Source organism: Moschus berezovskii, chromosome 11, assembly GCF_049115385.1.
Source record: "Moschus berezovskii isolate FMDL1 chromosome 11, NW_MosBer_1.0, whole genome shotgun sequence".
Lineage (NCBI taxonomy): Eukaryota > Metazoa > Chordata > Mammalia > Artiodactyla > Moschidae > Moschus > Moschus berezovskii.
In genome coordinates, this window is record NC_142470.1 from 58167766 (window position 1) to 58189724 (window position 21959).

General features: G+C 54.2%; 3 protein-coding genes across 9 annotated transcripts; 2 read left to right on the forward strand and 1 right to left on the reverse strand.

The window, feature by feature from the left end:
- Positions 1 to 1335: 1335 nt before the first annotated feature.
- Positions 1336 to 10071, forward strand: VAMP5 (vesicle associated membrane protein 5). The gene is made up of 3 exons (XM_055399461.2): positions 1336 to 1487; positions 9020 to 9157; positions 9625 to 10071. The coding sequence occupies exons 1-3, from the start codon at positions 1485 to 1487 to the stop codon at positions 9832 to 9834; spliced, it is 351 nt and encodes a 116-aa protein (XP_055255436.1). The 5' UTR covers positions 1336 to 1484; the 3' UTR covers positions 9835 to 10071.
- Positions 10072 to 12957: 2886 nt separating this feature from the next.
- RNF181 (ring finger protein 181) lies at positions 12958 to 14861 on the forward strand. 2 transcript variants are annotated; one of them, XM_055399458.2, is made up of 5 exons: positions 12958 to 13112; positions 13753 to 13883; positions 14066 to 14175; positions 14370 to 14444; positions 14678 to 14861. In XM_055399458.2, the coding sequence occupies exons 1-5, from the start codon at positions 13027 to 13029 to the stop codon at positions 14843 to 14845; spliced, it is 570 nt and encodes a 189-aa protein (XP_055255433.1). In that variant the 5' UTR covers positions 12958 to 13026; the 3' UTR covers positions 14846 to 14861. The 2 variants fall into 2 exon arrangements, with proteins under 2 accessions (XP_055255433.1, XP_055255434.1); XM_055399459.2 differs by having other exon boundaries at positions 14722 to 14861.
- An 891-nt stretch (positions 14862 to 15752) lies between these two features.
- Positions 15753 to 20253, reverse strand: TMEM150A (transmembrane protein 150A). Of its 6 annotated transcripts, none has more exons than XM_088841331.1 (8): positions 19933 to 20253; positions 19280 to 19460; positions 18656 to 18845; positions 18394 to 18480; positions 17474 to 17541; positions 17055 to 17182; positions 16760 to 16937; positions 15753 to 16530 (listed from the first exon to the last, which is right to left on the reverse strand). In XM_088841331.1, exons 3-8 carry the CDS (start codon positions 18793 to 18795, stop codon positions 16289 to 16291), a joined length of 843 nt encoding a protein of 280 aa, XP_088697457.1. In that variant the 5' UTR covers positions 18796 to 18845; positions 19280 to 19460; positions 19933 to 20253; the 3' UTR covers positions 15753 to 16288. The 6 variants fall into 6 exon arrangements, with proteins under 6 accessions (XP_088697457.1, XP_055255430.1, XP_055255429.1 ...); XM_055399455.2 differs by having other exon boundaries at positions 18798 to 18845; positions 19990 to 20252; XM_055399454.2 differs by having other exon boundaries at positions 19280 to 20253.
- Positions 20254 to 21959: the final 1706 nt, after the last annotated feature.

Below are 21959 nucleotides of genomic sequence, written 5' to 3' on the forward strand. Positions count from 1 at the left end.
AAGTCTGGAAGGGGCAGGGTTGGGAGACAGGATTGGGGACTAGTACTGGCCAATCCAGTTCTAGAAGCATGCTCTGAAAACTAGGAAGGGAGGAAAGCACTGAAGAGCCCTTTTGGGTGCAGTCTTGGTCACCATCATGTCCATCCTCTCCCTTCTCCGTCCACTCCTAGACTCAAGGTCCAAGCAACTAGGGTGAGTGGGACCTAGACCTTCCAGGGTGAGGGTGGGCTCTGTGCTCACAGGGGCCTCACCCTGGGAGAGGGAAGTCAACACCCCCTTCCTCAAGATGGGCCACATTTGAGATGTTAGGTTGGTATGAGGCTGGGTAGAGAACTGGTTGGTGTTGGCTTCTGTGCAGCAGTGAAAGGAGAGGCTGAAGATGGACAGATTCAGCTCAGGAAGGTTCTGGACAGACAAACACGCCAGTCTCCCTCATCTTCCAACTGAGGAAGCGGGTCCTATTGGGGCAGGGCTGCCATGGCCCATGCAGTGAATGGGAAATAAAGAAAAAGCTATGGGGTCATACAGAGTCGGACACGACTGAAGTGACTTAGCAGCAGCAGCAGCAGCAGCACTTTCCCCACTGGAGTGTGTCTTCTTTTTTAATTGAGGTGAAATTCACAAAACATACAATCAACCCTTTTCAAATGTACAATCTGAGTTTCCCTGGTGGTTTAGATGGTAAAGAATCTGCCAGCAATGCAGGAAACCTGGGTTTGATCCATCGGTCAGGAAGATCCCCTGGAGAAAGGAATGGCTAACCACTCTGGTGTTCTGGCCTGGAGAATTCCACGGGCAAAGGAGCTTGGTGAGCTACAGTCCATGGGGTCACAAAGAATCAGACAGAGACTGCAACTATCACACACAAATGTACAATCCAGTGTCAGGCAGAGCATTCATGATATTTATTGTGAATAAACTTTATTCAGTTTCAGAACTTTGGAGGGGTGGGGGTCGGTTTTTCATATGGGTGAGTTGCACTCACCAAAGTAGCAGAGACGCTGGCTGGGCTCTTCGCTGTGTCTCCGGTTCCCTAGCACAGCGTGGGACAATGGCGCGCCTTCGAGCTCCTATTGAATGAATAAATGATGCCTGTCCAGGTGAACTCCTCTACCAGATTTGGATGCAGTTCCAGAGAGGACCGTTTGAGCCCGCGTTCCCGAGCCCACTCCACTGTGACCATTTCATACACAGGACTCCTGAGGTGTAGATCTGGCACCAGGCTGATTAGGTGGAGCCCCCATTCACGAGGCTGGGGAATCCTCCCGCGCCGGGCTCCGCCGGCTCCGCGAGAGGCGCTGCGCCCGGATCCCGGGAGCCATCGCCGGCCGCTTTCGATTTGAACCGGCCTCGGTCGCCGCTCGGAGGAGGCGCGCCCCCCGCCCCCTCCGGGCAGGCCCCGCCCCGCCCTCCGCTTCCTCCCGGGCCCCTGGCACTGCGGCCACTTGGGCAGGAGAGCCGGAGCGGGCGAGGCGGCTGCGGCCATGGTGAGGGCCCGGGGCGGGGCGGGGGGCAGAGGGCGAGCGTGGGGGTGCGGGGCGGCAGTCCGAAGTCCACGGGCGGGGGCATCCTTCGCGACCCGCGCCCGTTCGCCGGCGAAACGACGACGGCCGGCGGGGAGCCAGGACCCGTCCGGACCCTTGGCTCCCCGCGCGCATCCCGGGAGGGAAAGTACGGCGCTTGCCGGTTCTGGCTGCCCCGTGCCCAGTAAGTGAGCGGGACTTGCCGGAGCCGAGCAGTTACGCACCGGCTTTCGGAGTGAGACTCCGTGCTGAGGTCCTGGTGGCGGCCACTTACACGCTCTGTGACCCCGGGGCAAGTCACTTAGCCTCCCTGAGCCTCTTTTTCCGCATGGTGAAGTGGGGTCAGCCGTACCTGCCTGGCTGGGTCCTTAGGAGGGTGAAGGAGATACAATGGCAGAGATCTGTCTGGCCCTCAGAACCTGCTCCAGAGAAGCGGTGGGTAATATGATGACCTCTGCAGCCCTTCCTGGGGCCGTGAGGAGCCAAGTCTGGCCCAGGAGTTGGAAACCTGAGCAGATGGGGTGGTAGAGGCCAGGCCAGCCCTGTGGCAGAGTTTTGGAGGGCAAACTCCTCCTGGGAAAAGAGAAAGGAAGGTGTTTACAATAAAATTTCCACTGAAGATACAGCATATAACTTCAGTGGGGCATAGCTTGACTCCCTTCTAAGCCTTACCTAAGGGACACATTCTTGAGTTGAGTCATCCCCTACTCCATGCTGTAGACTCTGGCCTCTGTCCCTGTTTGTCATTTCCAAGGCAAAGGTGTCAGAAGCAGGTGGTGTCAGTCGCTTCTCCCCTTCCCCAGAACTCATGGGAAGTTGTGTCCAGCAGGAAGCAGGCTTAGTGCTTTAAAATTCTGCCATGCAGGGACTTCCCTGGTGGTCCAGCAGTTACAACTCTGACCTCCCAGTGCAGGGGGCAGCGATTCGATCCCCGGTCAAGGAACTAAGATCCTTGCATGGTGCAGCCAAAAAAAAAGATCTTGCCATGGAGAAGCAGCAGAGGTGTGATGGATGTGGTCTGGCTGGGGGTTGAGACACCGAGATGGCCTCATCTCCAGGGAACTGGAGGCAGGAAGAGGAAGCCAGGCAGGAAGGTAGCGAGTTCTAAGGCTGGGCCAGGAAACCGAGGGAGGCCTGGAGAATGGGACAGAGCCTGGAGCCCATTTCCCAGCATGCAGAGCAAGGAATCAGGCAGGGTTAGGATGGGCTTGCAGCTGGCCCTTAGCACTTGGTGAGGAGAGGAAACTCCTGAAATGAAGGCTGAAGATGGGATCATTTATTGGGGAGTACTGGGAAACTGGGACTCTCGCAGGTTCATCTCAGGCAAATAGTGGATCGGAGCCTGAGACTTGATCTCTCTCCCAGACATCTGGCCCCTTCCCTTCTGTGTTTTCTCTCACTCCTGCCCCTTTGTCCACCTAGCACTTTCCCATTCTTCTTCCCACCTGGCCCTTCTTCCTTTCCCTTCTTTTCTTCTCTTTTTTTTTTTTTTCAATGTTTATTTATTCTTCACTGCTCTGGGTCTTTGTAGCTGTGCTCAGGCTTTTCTTGAATCGGGGAGAGCAGGGGCGCACAGGCTTCTCGTGGTGGCTTCTCTTGTTGCGGAGCACGGGCTCTAGGGTGTGTGGGGTTCAGTAGTTGTGGTGCGTGGGCTTGGTTGCTCTGAGGCGTGAGGAATCCTCCCAGAGCAGGGACTGAATCCGTGTCTCAGCCGCTGGACCGCCAGGGAAGCCCTTTCCTTTTCTTGGCTAATTCATTCAGTTAGCAAGTGCTGCTTGGGCATTTCCCTAGCTAGTCATGGTGACGGGTACAGGGAGTAGAGTAGGAACAAAACAGTGATGGGAAAGGTAGAAGCTGAGTGGGGAATGACTTGATTCATTCGTCTTGTATGTGGTCCTCACTTATGCACTGTGCAAACGATTCGGGTTTTGGAGCCACGGGCCTTCCTCATTTGCACAGAAGTTGAGTTGGCAGCATCAAAAGGTCTGGTGGGTCTTTAGCCAGTCAGCTAAAGCATTTGACCTCCCTTTACCACCATCCAGTTTAACACAAGGGTTAAGAATGTGATCCTTGGCGTCTAAGTCGGTTCAACTCCCAGATCTTCTATTCACTGACTCTGTGACCTTGGGTGGGTGATTTAACCCCTCTGAGCCTCGGTTTCTTATAAAACTGGGATAAGGGTACTTTTCTCAGTGTATTGTTGTGGGGCTTTAATGAGATAAAGTGAACAGTCAGCTAGCAGCTCAGTGCTTAGCTCAGAGTGTGTGTCCATTGATTGGGAGCTGTTATTACTGTCAAGATGGAAAACCTTCTCAACAGCCTGCGATGCCTGATGGAAATGCACTAGATGTAGGTTATTGAAGGCCCATGTCAAGTTCTATATATAGGTTAGAAACAATTATGTGCACAAGTTGGCCATAGGGAAGAGCTTGCTTGGCTGTGTATTTTGTAAACATACAGTTTTATTTAAAAAATTTTTTTTAGATTCATTTATTTATTATTTATTAAAAAAATTTTTTTTGAGCATGGTGGGTCTTTGTTGCTTCACGCAGGCTACTCTCTAGTTGCGACATGCGGGCTTCTCATTGCAGTGGCTTCTCTAGGTGTGTGGGCTTCAGTAGTTGCGGCTAAGAGGATTTATTAACCACAAGTATTGTGTGGTTCCTGGGTTCTGACAGCTAAAAAAAAAAAAACTAGGGAAAATTGGGCTATAGCAATATATGAAGTGTTAGCCCCTCAGCTGTGTCCAACTCCTTGAGACCCTACGGACTATATCCCACCAGGCTCCTCTGTCATGGAATTCTTCAGAAGAATTCTTTACTGGAGTGGGTTGCTATTCCCTTCTCCAGGGGATCTTATAGCAATAATAATGGCTGTTATTTATTGAGCATTCAGGAATTGTGCTAGGCATTTTATTTCTAATACATCACATGCCTTAGCTAATGTGGGAGATGTTATTGTTACCACTTTATAGATGAGGAAGCGGAGGGTCGGCTAGGTCATGTCCCCAGTCTTTAGTCGCTCAGCTGTTGAGCAGCAGAGGCAGGATTTGAAGGTGCTGGGGGCTGTAATGCAGGGTGCAGCTCTTAAGTTCTGAGCTCAGGTGTGAACTGACCCAGGAAGGAGTTGATACCCCAGGTCACTGCCTGGATGGGTCTCTCTAAGGATGACAACCATGACAGCTGGCCTAGGGTTTTGTAGGCACTAACCAGGAAAAAGGGCAGAGAGGAACGTTTGAACGGGAGGTTTTTCGAGAGCTTTGTTTTTCCGAGGAACCAGCTGTTTCTGGCCGGAAAAACCTGAGGGGAGATTTGAGAAATGAAGGAGGCATGTTCTGCACACAGGAGAACCATCTGCCGATTTCCTGTGTAACTCCAACCCTCTGTCCCCTAAGCCCCGCCCCTGCCCCCCCCCCCCGCTCTCGGAAGTGTCTTTCACCCTTCCTTCCTGTCTCACTCACCCCTCCTCTCTCGCCTTCCACCCTCCCCCAGCCTCCAGACTTCTCCACATACCCTTGCTGATGGCACTTCTACATGCCTTCTAGTGGCTTCCGGCCTGAGTTATCTCACTTTCGTCCATGCCAGTCTACCACCAACACAGAAATTCTCCTCCAGGCTCAGAAACCTACACTAGTTCTTGATCCATCCATCTCTCCCTCTGCAAGAGCATCCTTGTTCTTTTTGGCTACCTCACACTGCATGTGAAATCCTAGTTCCCAGACCAGGGATCAAACCTGTGTCCCCTGCAGTGGAAGCGTCAAGTCTTAACCACTAAACCACCAGGGAAGTCCCACTTCTTGACATTTTGCTGCTTTCTCAGGCCCCACCCTGCCCCTCCACCCTTAGCTCTGTCTGGAGTATGTTTCTGTCTGCCTGTGGCAGGAGTGTCCAGGCTCCACCTCACCTGGTCCATCTCGGTTCTCAGGAATCACGTGTCTGTCGGCAACTCCAGCCCTCCCTATTTGTATCTCATGGTGTGAAGTCATCACGCTCCTCTGATTGTGTCATATGCATCTCTTTCCCCCAGCCTATAGCCATCTTTTCAAGAACAGCCCCAACTCATTCAGAAAATATTTTCCGTGCATCCACTGTGTGCCAAGTGTTACACTGAGTTCTGTGTGGCAGGAAGCCTGCCCCCTGGTCTCTTCCGTTCCATTCCGTTCCGTCGCTCAGTCGTGTCCGACTCTTTGCGACCCCGTGGACTGTAGCCTACCAGGCTTCTCCGTCCATGGGATTCTCCAGGCAAGAATACTGGAGTGGGTTACCATTTCCTTCTCCAGGGGATCTTCCCGACCCAGGGATCGAACCCGGGTCTCCCGCATTGGAGGCAGACGCTTTTGGTCTCTTAGCTCCTTTTAAATCCCGCAGTTCTTTATTTTAATCACTGCCAGCAGAGACTCGTGCATATAGTGTCCTTTCTGCTCTGCTTGAGAGAGGCCTAAGGAGGCCCAGAGACTTGAACCTCAGGCCTGTGTGTTCCCTGGAGTGAATGTGTTCTTTTAGGCCTGGGCCCATCTAGGATCCAGACAGGCCTGGCTTTGCTGTTGGGGAATGGAGACTGCAGCTTGCAGTGGGAGGCACAGCCAGCTCTCCAGAAGAATGTGACCCAACATCACCCCATGCTGGAGAATAAGATAACAACAGCTGTAGCATTTAGAGTAGGAAAAAAACTGACGTGCAGTGTTCCACAGTCTCTAGCAGTGGTTCTCATTTTTAAAAAAAAAAAAAAGTTTTTATTTATTCATTTATTTTTCTTTCAGCTGCACTGGTTCTTCGTTGCTGTGTGTGGGCTTTCTCTAGTTGCCAAGAGTGGGGGCTACTCTTGAGTTGTGGTGCGTGGGCTTCTCATTGCAGTGGCTTGTCTTGTTGCGGAGCACAGGCTCCAAGGCACGTGGGCTTCAGTACTTAAGGCTCATGGGCTCTAGAGCGCAGGCTCAGTAGTTGCCCCAGGGCACGTGGGAGCTTCTTGGACCAGGGATTGAACTCATGTCTGCTGCATGGGCAGTCAGATCCTTTACCAGTGAACCACAAGGGAAGCCCTGGTTCTCATTTTTGAATCCTTCCCAGGTTTTTGCCTTGGACTATTTGAATGTGAGACTCCAAGTAACGGAGTGTAAGTCACTCAATTGTGTCTGACTCTTTGTGACCCCATGGACTATACAGTCTATGGAATTCTCCAGGCCAGAATACTGCAGTGGGTAACTGTTCCCTTCTCCACGGGATCTTCTCAACCCAGAGATCGAACCCAGGTCTCCTGCCTTGCAGGCGGATTCTTTACCAGCTGAGTCTCAAGCGAAGCCCAAGTAACGGAGACTTGCTGATTATTCATATAGTCGTAATAATAGTGGTGATGGTAGTTGACTCAGGAAAAGATAGAGATGAGTACAACTTCCCAGCTTTCTTCATGATATTTCCTCATTCCCCAACTATGGCTTCCCCCAGTCCAAATGCACCCTTCTATTGTGGTTTGCTGGCCCCCCTTTCGAAACAGGTTGCTTTTCTAGTTCATGAGTAAATATTGACCTACTTGGGTTTCAGATGCCTGCCCCCGAAACTCCTGCTGGGTTAGAGAAATACACTGGGGTAACAAACTTGAGCATCAGAGTTGCATTTGGATAAGTTATAATTGGCCCACTCACTGACTCCCTGCGATGGTCAGCATCGTGCGCTGGCTTCCTGGGTCCCCAGGCTGCTGGCAGACAAAGGCAGGGCACTGACCCCTGCCCTCCCCCTGGGAGCTTGTGGTCCAGTTGGGGAGAGAGGACTCATATACTGGGAATGCTTGGAGGTTATGTGCAAGGCAGCTGCGAGGATCCTGAATGGGGATTCTTGCCTGAGTAGGAGGTGGCCCTCTGTGACCACCAGATCCCTTTCCTTTTTCTGGTTTTAAGTGGAATTCAGTCAAATGCTGAAATGTCTGCTGCAGACAATGGGCAATATAGTCTGGCAGGAAAGTGAGCTTGGCCCATGCTCTGTGGGGAGGAGATGAGAACACGGTTGGGCTCTGGGGGACTGGGCTGGGAGAGGAGGGAGTTGCTGTGGTTTGTTAATCCGCTGGGATTCATCTCCTCCTGGCAGCGTGTCTCTGGACTCCAGCCTCCTGCCATGGGTCTCTCCCGATGCATGTATCTGAAGCCCAGTTTCTTCCTTGCTTGTGACCCATGCTTTCTTCCTCTTCCTGACCTCTCCCCCAGCTTGGACCCTGTATCTCCCTTCCCAGTCCTCTGAAATGAGCCGGGTTCTTTTGTCAGATGAGGCTGCTTCCCGGGCTGGGAAATCCAAGAGCTGAATCCCAGAGTAGACCTCGGCTACAGCTGAAAAGCTGAAAAGCTGGATGCCAGAGGCCAGGAAGGCCAAGGCTCCCAGGCAGACTGGGAGTCAACTGTGAGCATTGATTTGGGAGCAGGGTCAGGCCAGGAGGCAGAACTGGCCTGACCAGTCAGAAGCTGGGGAAGGGAGGAAGGGAGATCTAATCCGAGTGTGTGTCTGTGGGGTGGCTGCTGCTGCTGCTAAGTCGCTTCAGTCGTGTCCGACTCTGTGCGACCCCACAGACGGCATCCCACCAGGCTCCCCCGTCCCTGGGATTCTCCAGCAAGAGCACTGGAGCAGGTTGCCGTCTCCTTCTCCGCCTGTGGGCCTGGGCAGAGGCTGTGTAAGGCGTGGTGGTCCAAAGTGACCTCTCCAGCTCTGTGGGCCAGATCTCCTCCCTCTCTGGCTATGGCCAAGGAGCTCAGTGGCTTGTCCTTCAGCACCTCTTTAGGCCGGTGGGAAACCACAAGGCAGGTGCACACTGAGTTGAGGCCATCCTAGAACAGGTGGGGCTTCCCTGGTGGCTCAGACAGTGAAGAATCTGCCAGCAGTACAGGAGACTCAGGTTCGATCCCTCGGTGGGGAAGATGCCCTGGAGAAGGGAATGGCAACCCATTCCAGTATTCTTGCCTGAGAATTCCATGAACAGAGAAGCCTGGCGGTCTGTTGTCCACGGGGTCACAAAGAGTCAGACATGACTGAGTGATTTTCACTTCACTTTGAATACATGAGCTGAGTGTCTGCTTTGTGGGAGGGTGGGCAGGTCCTGGGAAGGTCTCATCCTGGGGCACCTTAGACGAAGCTGAGATGCTGGAAGTCAAGGCTGACCTAGGACCTGCCTTGATGGGCATGGAGGGGAGCCAAAGGCAAGCCATAAACCCCAAGAGACCAGCCCTTCATTCAGCACATATCAGACCCTTATGTGAATAATGCTGTTATAATGCTGTTCCCTTTACTCATACACTGCGCACACACACACACACACACACACACTGGGGGCAAGGAGGCCTCTGGGTCTCATGGGAAGATGAGGGCCACGTGGGGGCATCACGTAGACCTACACATGCACACACACACACACACACACACACACACACACACTGGGGGCAAGGAGGCCTCTGGGTCTCATGGGAAGATGAGGGCCACATGGGGGCATCACGTAGCCCTGACCTTGGGCTTGGTGCCCAGGCAGGGAAAGAGTTGGAGCGATGCCAGCGGCAGGCGGATGAGGTGACAGAAATCATGCTCAACAACTTCGACAAGGTCCTGGAGCGTGACGGGAAGCTGGCGGAGCTGGAGCAGCGTTCAGACCAACTCCTGGACATGGTGTGAGGCCTGGGGAAGCAGGGAGGGGGAGGGAGAGGGAGAGGCTAGAAGGGACCCTCGGAGGGAGCACTCAGACTGTGCCCAGGGCTCTCCCGGCCATGGGTGGGGCCTGATGCTTACCCAAAGGCCAGTGTGGGTTTCTTGAGGGCCCCCTAGCCCAGCTGGCAATGGGTGGGGAGGCCTTGTGAAGGATGAAGGCCTTGGTTTGAAGCCGTGGATCATCCTAAAAGGCTGAAGACTGGTGTTGTTAACTGGGAGTGAACCCGCAGGGCTATGAGTCGAGGGCTACACCAGGCGTCAGGCTGGGAGGGTCCCAAGGCAGGCTTTATGGACAAAGGGAGTTGACAGGTTGGGGAGGCTGAGCAAGGAGATAAGGAGACCCCTTGTGGGGATGAGGTTGGTAGGAGCTGGTCTGGGGCTCTGGGGAAACCCCTAACTCCCACCCTGTGTCTGGGGGGTGTCTGCAGAGCTCAGCCTTCAGCAAGACAACCAAGACTCTGGCCCAGAAGAAGCGCTGGGAGAATGCCCGGTGCCGGATCTACGTGGGGCTGGCAGTGGGCAGTGCCCTGCTCATCCTCCTGATTGTGTTGCTGGCCATCCTTCTCCCACAAAGCAGCAAGGGCAGCAGCACCCCACAGGTCCAGGATTCAGGCCCTGCCTCGGTGCCTGGGGAATGACCCAGCAGGGCCTGGAAAAGAGGCCAAAGAGCCACACTGGTCAGTTCTGGTCTTCAGAGAACCATGGAGTTTGCTCCCCTCTGGGCCACCCCAGTGACTATGGAGGGCAGCCTCAATGTGTGCACCTTGGTTACTTCCTGTCATACCACAGACTGGCCCTTGAGGGCAACCTGCTGCCCTGGCCATGCCAAGCCAGCCCCACCTGGAGCTTAGTAAAAACCACTGTTTGGGTAAAAACTGGTGTATGTGTGTGTGTTTTTGAGGGCTTCCCAGGTGGTGCAGTAAAGAGCCCGCCTGCCAATGCAGGAGACAAAAGAGATGTGGGTTTGATCCCAGGGTTGAGAAGAGTCCCTGGAGGAGGGCACAGCAACCCACTCCAGTATTCTTGCCTGGAGAATCTCATGGACAGAGGAGCCTGGTGGGCTACAGTTCCTGGGGTCACAGAGTCGGACATGACTGAAGCAACTTGGATGTGTGTGTTTGAAGATCCTCAGATTGGTTCATCCTGCTCTGCCTCCACCCGCATGGCTGCTTAGAAAACAGAAAGTCCCAAAGGACTTCAGCCCTGGGAGGTGGCTTTTTCTTCTTCCTTCCCCATTGATCCAGTCTTACAGACAGATCCCTTTAGGGTGCAGGTATAAAGATAAAACAGCCCCAAACCAGAACCCTCAATGGGTGCCCTCTAAGTCTGTCTTCCGGAGGATGAAATCTGTTATTCTTCTGAGTTTGGGGCTGTTCAGAGGACCCATAGGATGACAAAGAGGAAGGCAGTCCCATGATCTTTATCTCACAAGGCTTTAACCTTCAGAGAGGCTCTTCCCCCTTGGGTTCCTCCTCTAGTTTCTGCCCCCAATTTCTTCCTCAGGCTCTACACCAGATTACAGATGCGGCATGTGTGTATTTTCAGTTGTTTAGTTGTGTCTGACTCTTTGCTACCTCATGGACTCTAGCCAGGCTCTTCGGTCCATGGGACTTTTCCCCGAAAGAATGTTGGAGTGTGTTGCCATTTCCTACACCAGGGGATCTTTTCCCAACCCAGGGATTGAACCAAAGTTTCCTGCATCTCCTACATTGGCAGGCGGATTCTTTACCACTGGGAAGTCCATACAGATATAGCAGGTGGCAGGAAAAGGGAAGGGCTTTTTTCTTGTGATGCTGTAAGGTGCAGAGTCACAAAGGATGGCCTGGAGTTTGCCCTGTGGGAAAGAATTCAGGCTTTTCAAAGCTCTAGGACTGCACAGGGCCAGGGAGGCAGTGCCTTCAGGACACCAGGAAAGAGCAATGGGTAAAGGCCAAGTAAGAAGGAAAGGTCCTACCAAGACCTGGGAAGCAGGGCAGCCACTGCTTAAGCTACTTGACTGCATCTCAAACTCAAGTGTAGGTGGGAAGAGGAATTCAGGGTCAAGTGTGTAACAAGCAGTTCCTTCTTAGGGGGAGTGAGGGTTACTGACAAAAAAACAAGAACAAACTCTCCAGTTGTGTGGAGCTGTACCCTCACAGAGCATGTTACTTCCACTAGGCTCACCACCATCAGCCTTTCCTGGGAAAGATGGAGGGAAGCACCAAGTACTGCACTTAGGTCTGCAACACTGCTTAGAGGTCCTATGGAATTGGACTTGGGTTTTTACATATGTAAAAAGAAATAATGATACTTCTTGTTGTTCAGTCACTAAGTTGTATCTGACTCTTTGTGACCACATGGACTGCAGCATGCCAGGCCCCGCAGTCCTCCACTATCACCCAGTGTTTTCCCAAATACATGTTCACTTAGTTGGTGATGCTATCTAACCATCTCATCCTCTGCCACCCTCTTCTCCTCCTCCTGCCTTCAATCTTTCCCAGCATCAGTCTTTTCCAATGAGTCAGCTCTTTGAATCAAGAGGCCAAAGTATTGGAGCTTTAGCAACCAGTCCTTCCAATGAATATTCAGGGTTGATTTCCTTTATAACTGACTGGTTTGATTTCCTTGCAGTCCAAGGGACTCTCAAGAGTCTTCTCCAGCACCACAATTCAAAAGCATCAGTTCTTTGGCACTCAGCTTTCTTTATGGTCCAACTCTCATAGCCATACATGACTACTGGAAAAACCATAGCTTTGACTGTAATTATACTAGCTAATGGATAATTGTGAGGAGTATTTATATTCATACCCTGTGTACAATGTAATGGTTCTAATTGCCAAATAAATGATAGCTAGCAGCCAAATCATTTAGTACACACACATATACACACACACACAGAGCCGAATCATTTAGTCCACACACACACATACCGTAGGTGAATGCTAGCTAGTAGCCAAATCATTTAGCACATACACACACACACCCCCAGGCCTAGATCAGTTAAATTTGATCTTTGAGACTGAACATCAGATGTGGAGTTTTTTGTTGTTGTTGTCGTTTTTCCCCCTAAAGCTACAGCCTCTCCTTTCCTCCTCCAAGAGATTCATGGGTGCCAGGGATGCAAACTACTTATTAAATTCAAGCCACTAATTTTACAGAAGCTAGGGGAAACGCTGAGAAATGGGGTAAAAGATCACACAGATAGATAGTTCGCTGAGCTGGTAAGGCCTCTACTCGGGTAGGGGAGTTTACCCCACCTTAACACAACAGAACTGAATAGGAAAGTTTTGTTTGTTTTGCGGGAGTCGAGGTGGCGTCAAGTGTCTAGTCCTGAACCGACGAGAGCGCAGCGGGTGCTGAAGTGCCCGGCGAGGATGCAGCAGAGCAGCGAGAAGCCCCGACTCCAGGCTTCCCTAGGTTCGCAGAACCCTGACCCCTGAGTCAGCGCCTCCCTCTCTCTGAGAGGCCTGTAAGATCTGACCTGCCGAGACCCTCTGAGCCGTAGAGCGGATGGAGGACCCCTATAGCCCAAACAAACACTTGGCTTCTCAAGATTACGCGAACCGCTCGTGTCTCCCAGAAACCTACCCTAGACAGGGGCTCCAAAACGACTGTTTTCTGACCCACCTCGGTACCTGCCATTGGCTTTAGCCCTTGGTCACCTGACTTACTCGAGCCAGTGAGAGGTGACAAAATGAATACTTCCTCTTCCTATGTGGCGAAAGAGCCACTGTGCCCGCCTTTCGGGGACTCTGATTGGTCGCCCTCCCTCAACTCGCTAGTTTATTGGCCAGCGCCGCGAGACTGAGGTCCGGCGGGGTCTGAGGGTTGTGTCAGACAGCCCGGCTGCCATGGCGTCCTATTTCGATGAACACGACTGCGAGCCGTTGGATCGCGAACGGGATCCCCGAACAAACATGTTGCTGGAGCTTGCAAGGTGGGTGTGCGGGGCTGGCAGGTAGGGCCCACGCAGCGGGTGTCTGGGCTGAGGCTGGCTGGAGAACGCGGATTATCTGGGGCAGCAGTTTCTGGGCAGAACGGAGAAATAATCTGCAGAGTTAATTCCGCAATGAGATTCGGCGGAAAGTCGATAATTTGGGTCGTCCGTGGACGGACCAGGGCAAGGGAATTCTGGAAAAAGCGATCTGGAATGTGGAATAGGGGGTGTCCGGACTGGAGGGCAGTGGGCTTTAGGAGGTACTGAAGTAGTCGGGTCATGGGGACAGGGTAGAGGCCATCTGACTGTGAGTGGGTATATCCGTTAGGCACTTCAAGCACGGAAGCCACACTGCCACTTGGAATCCGGCTTTATCAGGTCATTCCTGAGTGGCCCGTATAACTTCTCTAAGTTGTCTCTTGTGTAAAACTAGAATAAACAGCCTGCATGCTTGGGGTTGTCTGATGGCCTGGGGTTGTCTGATAGCCGCTGTAAGCCATTTCCCACTGTGCTTTTTTATCTAGTGAGCACTACTGAGGGGTAGCTATTAGTATGACTAGTCGGGCAGAGTATTTGTTAATGTTTAGTGGATTATGGGGGCAAAGATTCTTTGGTTCTGACCTTGCATCCTTCTTCCCAGGTCCCTTTTCAATAGGATGGACTTTGAAGACTTGGGGTTGGTAGTAGATTGGGATCACCACCTGCCTCCACCCGCTGCCAAGACTGCAGTTGAGAACCTTCCCAGGACAGTCATCAGGGGCTCTCAGGCTGGTGAGAACACTCTTTCCACTAATTCTTTGGGGCAGGTCTGCCAGACTGACCAACTCTGGAAGCCAGATTACAGTCTGGTCCTTCAGTTTTCCAGGTCAGGCTGGGGCAACTGTGTCCTTCAGGAGTGGGAGCTGGGAGGTAGGGCCTGTGGCAGCTCTCCTGATTAGCACTCCCTCCTCAAGAGCTCAAGTGCCCCGTGTGTCTTTTGGAATTTGAGGAGGAGGAGACCGCCATTGAGATGCCTTGCCATCACCTCTTCCATTCCAACTGCATTCTGCCCTGGCTGAGCAAGGTACTGTTTCCTTTCTCCCAGCCCTCACACTGCCTTGGGCCTAGTCCTCAAGCCTCTTTCTGTTGATGGACCTTTGGGGTGGGGTGTGGGATCAGAGATAGGAAAGGGGTAAGGGTAGGGAATTGGGAGCTGGGGATGGTTGTTTTGAGCTTATGAAAACCAGACAGGCTGGTATACTACACTGCTTTTCCCAGACCAATTCCTGCCCTCTGTGCCGCCATGAACTGCCCACTGATGATGACACTTATGAGGAGCACAAACGTGATAAGGTAGGGGGCTGGGCAAGTGGAGGGGGTGGTCACAGGGCTCCCTGAGTCCCTGTTCCTGATGCTCTTAATGCCCACCTTAGAAGGCCCGAGTAGGCTCACAGTCCATGACTCTGGCCACCTTCCCAGTGACTGTGGTGAGGGGCAAGGGCCTTGACAGTGTTCCTGCCAAAATGCTAGGGGCCTGAAAACAGTGAGCCAGCCCCACGATGGCTGCCCTGTCCCTTTACCCACAGGCCTTTGGGGATAGCCCCCGACCAGTGTGCACTCTTTGCTTCAGGCTCGCAAGCAGCAGCAGAAGCACCGCCTTGAGAACCTCCATGGAGCCATGTATACATGAGGCGGCTAGGGCTGGACACTGGTCCTCTGCAACATGTTCCTCTTGCATCTCGAGTTCTCATTAAAGGTTTCTTCACTCATCCTGCTGCTGCATTGCTCTCAGGCCTGGGCAGGGGCTCTGTACCCTCCACTGGGTCTCTACTGGGATGGGGTCCTAAACTGTAGAAGGTCCCAGGCTGGGTATCCCTCCCTACCAAGCCTGCTGGCCCGAGGATAATAGGGCCCAGGTCAAGAACCTGGCTACCAGACCAGCCATAGCCTCGGTCTACGTGTCTGTGGTTGGAAAACAAAATGTGTCATGCAGGGCACCTAGTAGTGAATTAAAAATGGTAACCGAAAACTAGCTAACATTTCTCCCTCCCCACTGCGATCTTTAGTCAGTATTAGAATCCCCAGGGCTTTCTTTAGCTTCATTGCAGATTGCTTTAACATTTTCAAGTTATTTTCTGTAGCCCGTCCTTTGTCACATTCCCTAGTATGGAATCAGTCTTCAAGCCAGACAATTGAGCAGGGTGAAAAAAAGTGAAAGTGTTAGTTGCTCAGTCATATCTGACTCTGCGACCCCATGGACTACAGCCCACCAGGCTCCTCTGTCCATGAATTCTGTAGGCAAGAATACTGGAGTGGGTAGCCATTCCCTTCTCCAGGGGATCTTTCCAGCCCGGGGATCGAACTGGGGTCTCCTGCATTGCAGGCAGATTCTTTACCATCTGAGCCACTAGGGAAGCCCCTGAGCAGGGTAGGAAGTGTGAAATAATCAGGTCAGCTCTTCAGACTGTTTAGAGGCCCAGAAAGGGCTTCAACGCCTTCAGGGGTACTTGGATAGCACTTGGCATCCTTTGTTCTTGGCAGCTGTGCTCTCGATGGGCACTCAGGACCCTCCCTGTGGGCAGGGGCTTTCTCCCATCCTTTGTTCAGGGGAAGCCATTCTGCATAAGGCCCTCTTCCATTCTTCAGGACAGACTACAAACATGCAAATTAGAATTCTTTTAATAGATATATATATAAAAAAAAAGTACTAAAATACCCACGTGGTTCTGCTGTGTTATTTGCCCTAAAGAAAGGGGCAGAGTGAAGAATCCCAGTGCAGCTCAGTGGGCCCATAGGGGCCCTTCCCATAGACTAAGGAGTGCTCACCCCCACCCCGGAGACTGGTAGCCCTCTCGCTATTCCCAGCCCCCAAGTCCTGCAGCAGGAAACCCCAGTGGTCCAACCTTGGCACTGAGGGAGTAGAAGGCACCTGAAGGGCTGGCTGGGTGAATGACACGTGACCTTTAAAACATAAAGACAACACTGCGGTGTGGGGAGCGGGCTGTGTGGCCTGGGCAGCCTGCCAAGAGGCCCGCTCCTCTATGGCACAGGTGTGGGACGGCCCCTCCTCCAGGAGCGAGGCAGCCTGTGTCCCAACAGAATACTTTTCGTAAAATTGTTTTTTTTTTTTGGTACAAAAGAAATGCAAAGGAGATGCAGGGAGCTGTGGAGGCAGGACCAGCCACCCTCCCCAGACCTCAGATCATGGCAACGCTCTCAGGGCTACAGTTGAGGTGGGTGGAGGTGCTGCTGCTCCCAGAGGACTTGCAGGCCCGGCCGGGGGTGGGCTGCAGCGCGGCCACCAGTGTGTCCGAGGAGACTGCCCCAAACTCGTAGCTGAAGGTGCCATAGAAGATGAGGATGTCAATGACGAACACCCACTCACACAGGGCTGCCCCGTGCTGCAGCTGAGAGCTCTCGTGGATGAAGAAGACCCCACCTGGGAGGGGGCTAAGGAAACATGTGGGAGGAGGCATGGGAGGCTGGTGACACCCTTCCCGCCTTCCTGAATATAGGCTGGGGCAGAGGACCAAGTCTCCCCTCCCAGGAGTAGGGGGCAGAAGACCAGACTGGGCAGGGTGTCTGTTCCCCCCGCCCCCCCAGCATCCTGGGTGGTAGAGGGCCTGGGATACAGGAGGAGTTCTGGCCACCCCATCCTGGAAGGATACTGAGGATCAGAGTGACAAAGGCGATGGTTGCCAGCACAATCCGCAGGTAGGCCACAGCCAGGTCCTGGGGGGCTGTGGCCCCATGGTAGGAGAGGGCACAGTGCAGGCAGACGAAGAGCAGGCCGGCAGTGAAGGCCACACCAGTTCCGACATAGTGCAGAGACTTAGCATGGTCCACCTGGCCCGGAGAGGGAGCACAGATCAGCCCCTCCCCTCCACGCCTTCATCCCGCCCCCCCCCCCCCCCACCTCGCTGTCCCTCTAGAGGAAGCTGAAAGGCCGGCAGGCGGGTGTACCTGGAAGTTTCCCACCACCACCAGACCCGCAGCATTGGTGCAGCCTGTGATGAGCGTCGTGGTGTTGACCCAGGAATGACGGCTCTGCTCCAGGAGCTGCCCATAGCGCAGGAGGCAGATCAGGGCCACTGGGGGAGAAGAGCACAGGGGGGGCTGGCTCTGGCGCCTTCTCTGGCCCCAACCCAGCCCAGCTAGCTTTCCCCAGATGCCAGAAGGGAATGGACGGGAAGGGTGTGTGCTATACCAGGGTGGCTGTGTGGGAGTCAGCCTTGGGCCTTCATGGAGTGGCAGTGAAGTGGCCCTGCTGGCCTTAGCCCTTGGTGCGGTGGGCTGCACAAAGCCAGGGCTTCCTGGGGAGTGGAGGGGAGGGTGGGCTGGACTGGGTGGGGTGGTGGTGGGGCGCCGAGGGCACAACTCACCCATGAAAGCACCCAGGTTGCCAATGAGGCTGAAGAGGCAGCTCTCAGGGGGGTACGAGCCACACTTGCTGAGAGGAGGGGGCGGGGACAGAGTGAGAGGGGCAGAAGCACTGGAAAGCCCCCTGCTGGCCCACTTGCTCTCTCATGCCTTATCTGCACCTGTTCCTTTGCAGGTCAGACCCTGATGGATAAAGGCCAGTGTCCCTTACCAACAGGTGGCCCCAGGCTGACCACACCTCCCCCTAAGGCAGAGCGCTGGGTGTCTGCTGGAGTTGGGAGAGCCCAGGATTGCCTAGTGGACCCCAAGGCTCCCTGGGATCCCTGAGACTGTTAAGGTCCACAGTGGGTCTGACTTCCCTTATGCCAGGGCTTAGGCTGGGCAGAGAGCTGGAACCTAAATTTAGGTGCCTTCACTGACTAGCTGAGGGACCTGGATGGATGACATAGCACAGTCTCAGTTTCCTTGCTTATAAAGTCGTGAAAACAATAGCTGCCTCAATGCTGGGAAGGTGAAATGACCTTAGGCATGTAAAGGATTCGGTTCAGGGCCTGGCTCATTGTAATTGGTAAGCAGTATTGTCACCAGGGCTTCCCTGGTGGCTCAGAGGTTAAAGCGTCTGCCTCCAATGCGGGAGACCCGGGTTCGATCCCTGGGTCGGGAAGATCCCCTGGTGAAGGAAACGGTAACCCACTCCAGTATTCTTGCCTGGAGAATCCCATGAACGGAGAAGCCTGGTAGGCTACAGTCTACGGGGTCGCATAGAGTCAGACACGACTGAGCGACGGAACACCATTGTCATATGTGTTCTTAATGGAATTATTATTTCTGGGACCCAGGGACATGCTTTGGCTTGAGACACTTGGTTGGGAGTCTAGCTGGGCCTTGGGTCTCCGTGACCTGCCAGGTTTCTAGGCCTCACCTGATGAGGGGGATGTCATCCAGGGTGCAGCAGGTCTTGGGGCCCCCTTGCTCTGTGGGGTCAGGAGAGCAGGATTCGTTGTAAGACCTGGCGGGTAGGACAGAGCATAGCCTGGGGGGAAGGGGTTCCCTCTGGTCTCTAGGAGACACCCTCCCAGATCTCCCTTGGCAGGGGCAGAAGAGCCCACTTCCCAGGACCCCCCGAGACAGAAGCCAAAGGGGCAAATGACGGTGGGAAGCAGGTGGTGGGCACGAAGCCATGCCTGGGGAGGGGGCAGGCGCTGCCAATGTCAGAGAAGAGCAGTGAGGCCCAGTGTCTCCATCTGGCTCGAGGCAGCCCCGGCCCAAGAGGGAACAGAGATGAAGGGAGCTTTAGAGTGAGGCTGTCTGCAGAGTGCGCCATACCAGTTCTCCACGGGGCACACGTGGTGGTTCATCACGGCCATGGCATACCTGCGGGAGCACAACTGTCACCCTGCCCATGACGTGCCCAGCCTCCCCCACTGACTCTTTTCCTTCCTTCAGTCTCATTCTCCTTTCTGGGGACTTGACTTGGGGTGGTCCTGCGGCCCGACGCTACTCTAGAGAACCCACAGCCTGGTCCCAAACTAGAGGACCTCTGGAAGTTGCCCCGACTAGAAGTGTGTCTGTCTGCGCCACCCCGCTGGACAGCAGTGGTGCCAGCTTGTCCCAAGGGGCTGTGGGCCCAGGCACCAGGCCAGGCTCTGGAGACAGCCGGAGTGACCCTGGGTACCACCCTGGAGCCTGCCACGGGACAAGGGGACTTTCTGTGTGCCGTCCGGCTCCTGTTGGGTCCTGGCTGGGCCCTGTCTCTCCTCCCATTTTGTCCCCTCTTGCCTTCCAACCCCATCCCCCTCCGTACTCACACAGTCCATAGGCCAGTGATGGAGAATGCTGACAGGCTGACAGGAAGGAGGATCCAGGCGGTCATGAGGGGGGGAAGCCAGGGTGGTGGTGATGGGGGCGCGTAGGACAAGAGGTAGCAGGAGAAGAGGGGGAAGGCCGGCAAGCTTATAATACTTCGTCAAAACCATCAGCTGCCCGGGCCTGGTGAAGAGAGACAGGTCAAAGTCCAGGGTCTAGTGACTGGCCAAAGCCGGTGCGGGGGAGAGAAAGGTGGTCAGCGCCAGACGCAGGGCTCCCTCTGCGGCTCTGAGCGCCCACGCTTGGGGCTGAGCCCCCACCACAACGTGGACACCCTCCGGCATTCACCGGGGGTCCTCCGCGTTCCAGCCAGATGTTCAGACGCCGCGGGGCCCTAAGCTCTGGTAACGGAGCCACCCTCCCTGGCCTGAGGGTCCCGGGCTGGGAGAGGGACTGGAGTCAGGGCAGTCCGGAGCGGGTCACGCCAAGAAAAGCCTGCGAGAGGGTCCGGGGCTGGGCGGAGAGGCAGAAGGGCGCAGGCAGCTACCTGAGCGCCGGCGCCGCGGGGAAGGGGCGGGTTCACGCGGTAAGCCCAGTCTGGTCCCCCGCCCGCCCGCCTGGGCGCCCGCTGCCCACGGCCCGCAGCCCCCAGCACCTGCGCCTTCGCAGGTGATCTCTGGAGGTCCGGGGGAGGAAGGGGCCCCGAACGCACCTCCCCGGAGCGCCCCGCAGCCGCGTCCTTCTCGGCCCCCGCGTGGCGCCGTCCGCGGCTGCGGCCCTCGGAGCGACCCTGAATGGTTTAAAGGGCCGGGCGGCCCCGCCCCCAGCGCCCCGGGCCGAGCCGCGCCGTCCGCCGGGACTTGGAGTCCGCACCACCCCCGCCCCGGCGCCGCAAACCGAGCCGGGAACTACAGTTCCCGAGGCCCCGCGCCCGCGTCATGCTGGAGCGGTGGGCGGTGCCCCGACTTGGGGGGAACCTGGGCTCTGTGGGCGGTGGCGTGGGACCCCAGTCGAGGAGGATCTGATGCGGAGATACCAAAAGGATAACCCCATCTTCCCTGCTCCTGTGGTGGAAGCTTCGGGAGGCTGGAAGCTCCGGGGTCTGCACCTCCTTCCAGCTGCACCTGCGATTGTCACTGCACACGTGGCTAAAAGATGCCTTCCTTCGTCGCCGCCGGGCACATTTTGCAACCTGGACTGGCCGACGGGGACTTCGGACAGCCTCCCTCAGTGTGGCGCCCCGTGCCTGCCTCTGTCCAAGGCGAGGCCGGTCTGCAGAGCAGAGAGCACAAAGCCCTGGCTGTTCCTTAAGAAATTCTAGCGCCCTGCATTTGGCTTCTGCTTTCCTCGGACTCAGCAAAGTCTGGAGGAGAGTTACTTTCATCAGATACATTTTATTTTCAAGGTTCAAGTACACAGAGTACCGTCCAGAAGTCAGCGTCCAAAACATGTTTCCTGACTGCTGACCACTGGCTTGAAACAATATCCATTCTAAGGACACCCCCATGGCCAGGGGTTGGGAGGAAAAAGAGGAGAGGAAGGCTGGAGACCCAGAGCAATCTGGGAAAAAGCAAACAGGATAGTGTGAGGATAAACTACCCAACAGCTTCACCAAAGTTTATGTTGACTGGGAAAAAAAAAAAAAGCACAACCCAAAAGTTGAGAATTGTGTTTTATTTGGCAAACTTTCTAAGGATTCCAACCTAGGAGGCAGCCTCTCAGATAGCTCTGTGGGAATGCTCCAAAGAGGCAAGGGAGAAGTCAGGATATAAAGGAGATTTTACAAAAAACAGGTAGTTGGAATATCAAAAGCTTTACTGTTAATTAAAGACCAGTAACCAGACATAATGAATTTAGTGTTTTTCTTTGTATGGGAAGATACAAGAGTCTGGGCTCATTGAAAGCATTCCTTTGATATGCACCTCAGCTATCTGGGACCAATAGCCTGCTTTCCTCCACCTTGGATCCCCTCAGGGTGCAGTTGGGGTTTGTTTTCATGATTCAAAGGGCAGGAAAGTACTCAAACTGGCAGTCCAGCATCTGTTGGAGTCCCTATGAGACAACACCGGGGCCCACAGACCTTTACTGAAGGGAGCATTGTGCCCATGCTGCCAGGAACCAGAGAGCTTAAATTCAGCAGGACTGGTGAGGAAAAGGTAATAGTCAGAAATGGCCTTGGACTGTGGGGGAAATGGAGTAGATACACTAACTGGACAGTGGCTTGAGGAAGGAGAAACCTTTCTGAACCTAGTGGAAGGTAAAAATGGAACCAGGAAACCTGTTGGAGGACCCTCTTCCAAACTGCACTAGGGTAAGTAGTTAAAACCGGGTCAAGAAGTATGGCAGTACAGAGCGACCCTGTACAAGAACACCTGGCTGAAGAACCAGGGAGGTATAAAACCAGTCTGCCTTCTGCTGGCCAGGCTTTGTGCCCCAGGACAAAGGAGTGCCTCGGTCTAATTTATCGAGATCACCATCTTCTTGCCTAGGGGTGTTCCCCTGGGAGCAGGCACTTTTTCTCATTTGCCCAATAGTGCTGTTGAGCCCTCAGCATTTCCTACCTCTTTGGAAGCTTGGCGATTCTTAATCAACACTTGAGTTTGCGTTCCTTTTTAGCCATGATTGTGGGGAAGGCCTGGGAGGACTACTCAGTTTCTTTAAACTGGCTGTTCTATCCTAAAG

Bases quoted from the DNA above. Each gene is read 5' to 3' on its own strand.
- VAMP5 (XM_055399461.2), top strand. The intron at 9,158-9,624 runs GTGTGAGGCCTG...GGGTGTCTGCAG, and splicing joins CAGACCAACTCCTGGACATG to AGCTCAGCCTTCAGCAAGAC.
- RNF181 (XM_055399458.2), top strand. From the start codon at position 13,027: ATGGCGTCCTATTTCGATGAACACGACTGCGAGCCGTTGGATCGCGAA. The intron at 13,113-13,752 runs GTGGGTGTGCGG...CCTTCTTCCCAG, and splicing joins ATGTTGCTGGAGCTTGCAAG to GTCCCTTTTCAATAGGATGG. The intron at 14,445-14,677 runs GTAGGGGGCTGG...CTTTACCCACAG, and splicing joins AGGAGCACAAACGTGATAAG to GCCTTTGGGGATAGCCCCCG.
- TMEM150A (XM_088841330.1), bottom strand. From the start codon at position 18,653: ATGGCTTCGTGCCCACCACCTGCTTCCCACCGTCATTTGCCCCTTTGG. The intron at 17,183-17,473 runs GTGAGTTGTGCC...CTTCTCCCCCAG, and splicing joins CAACCTGGGTGCTTTCATGG to TGGCCCTGATCTGCCTCCTG. The intron at 16,531-16,759 runs GTATCCTTCCAG...GCCCCCTCCCAG, and splicing joins CTTTGTCACTCTGATCCTCA to GTGGGGTCTTCTTCATCCAC.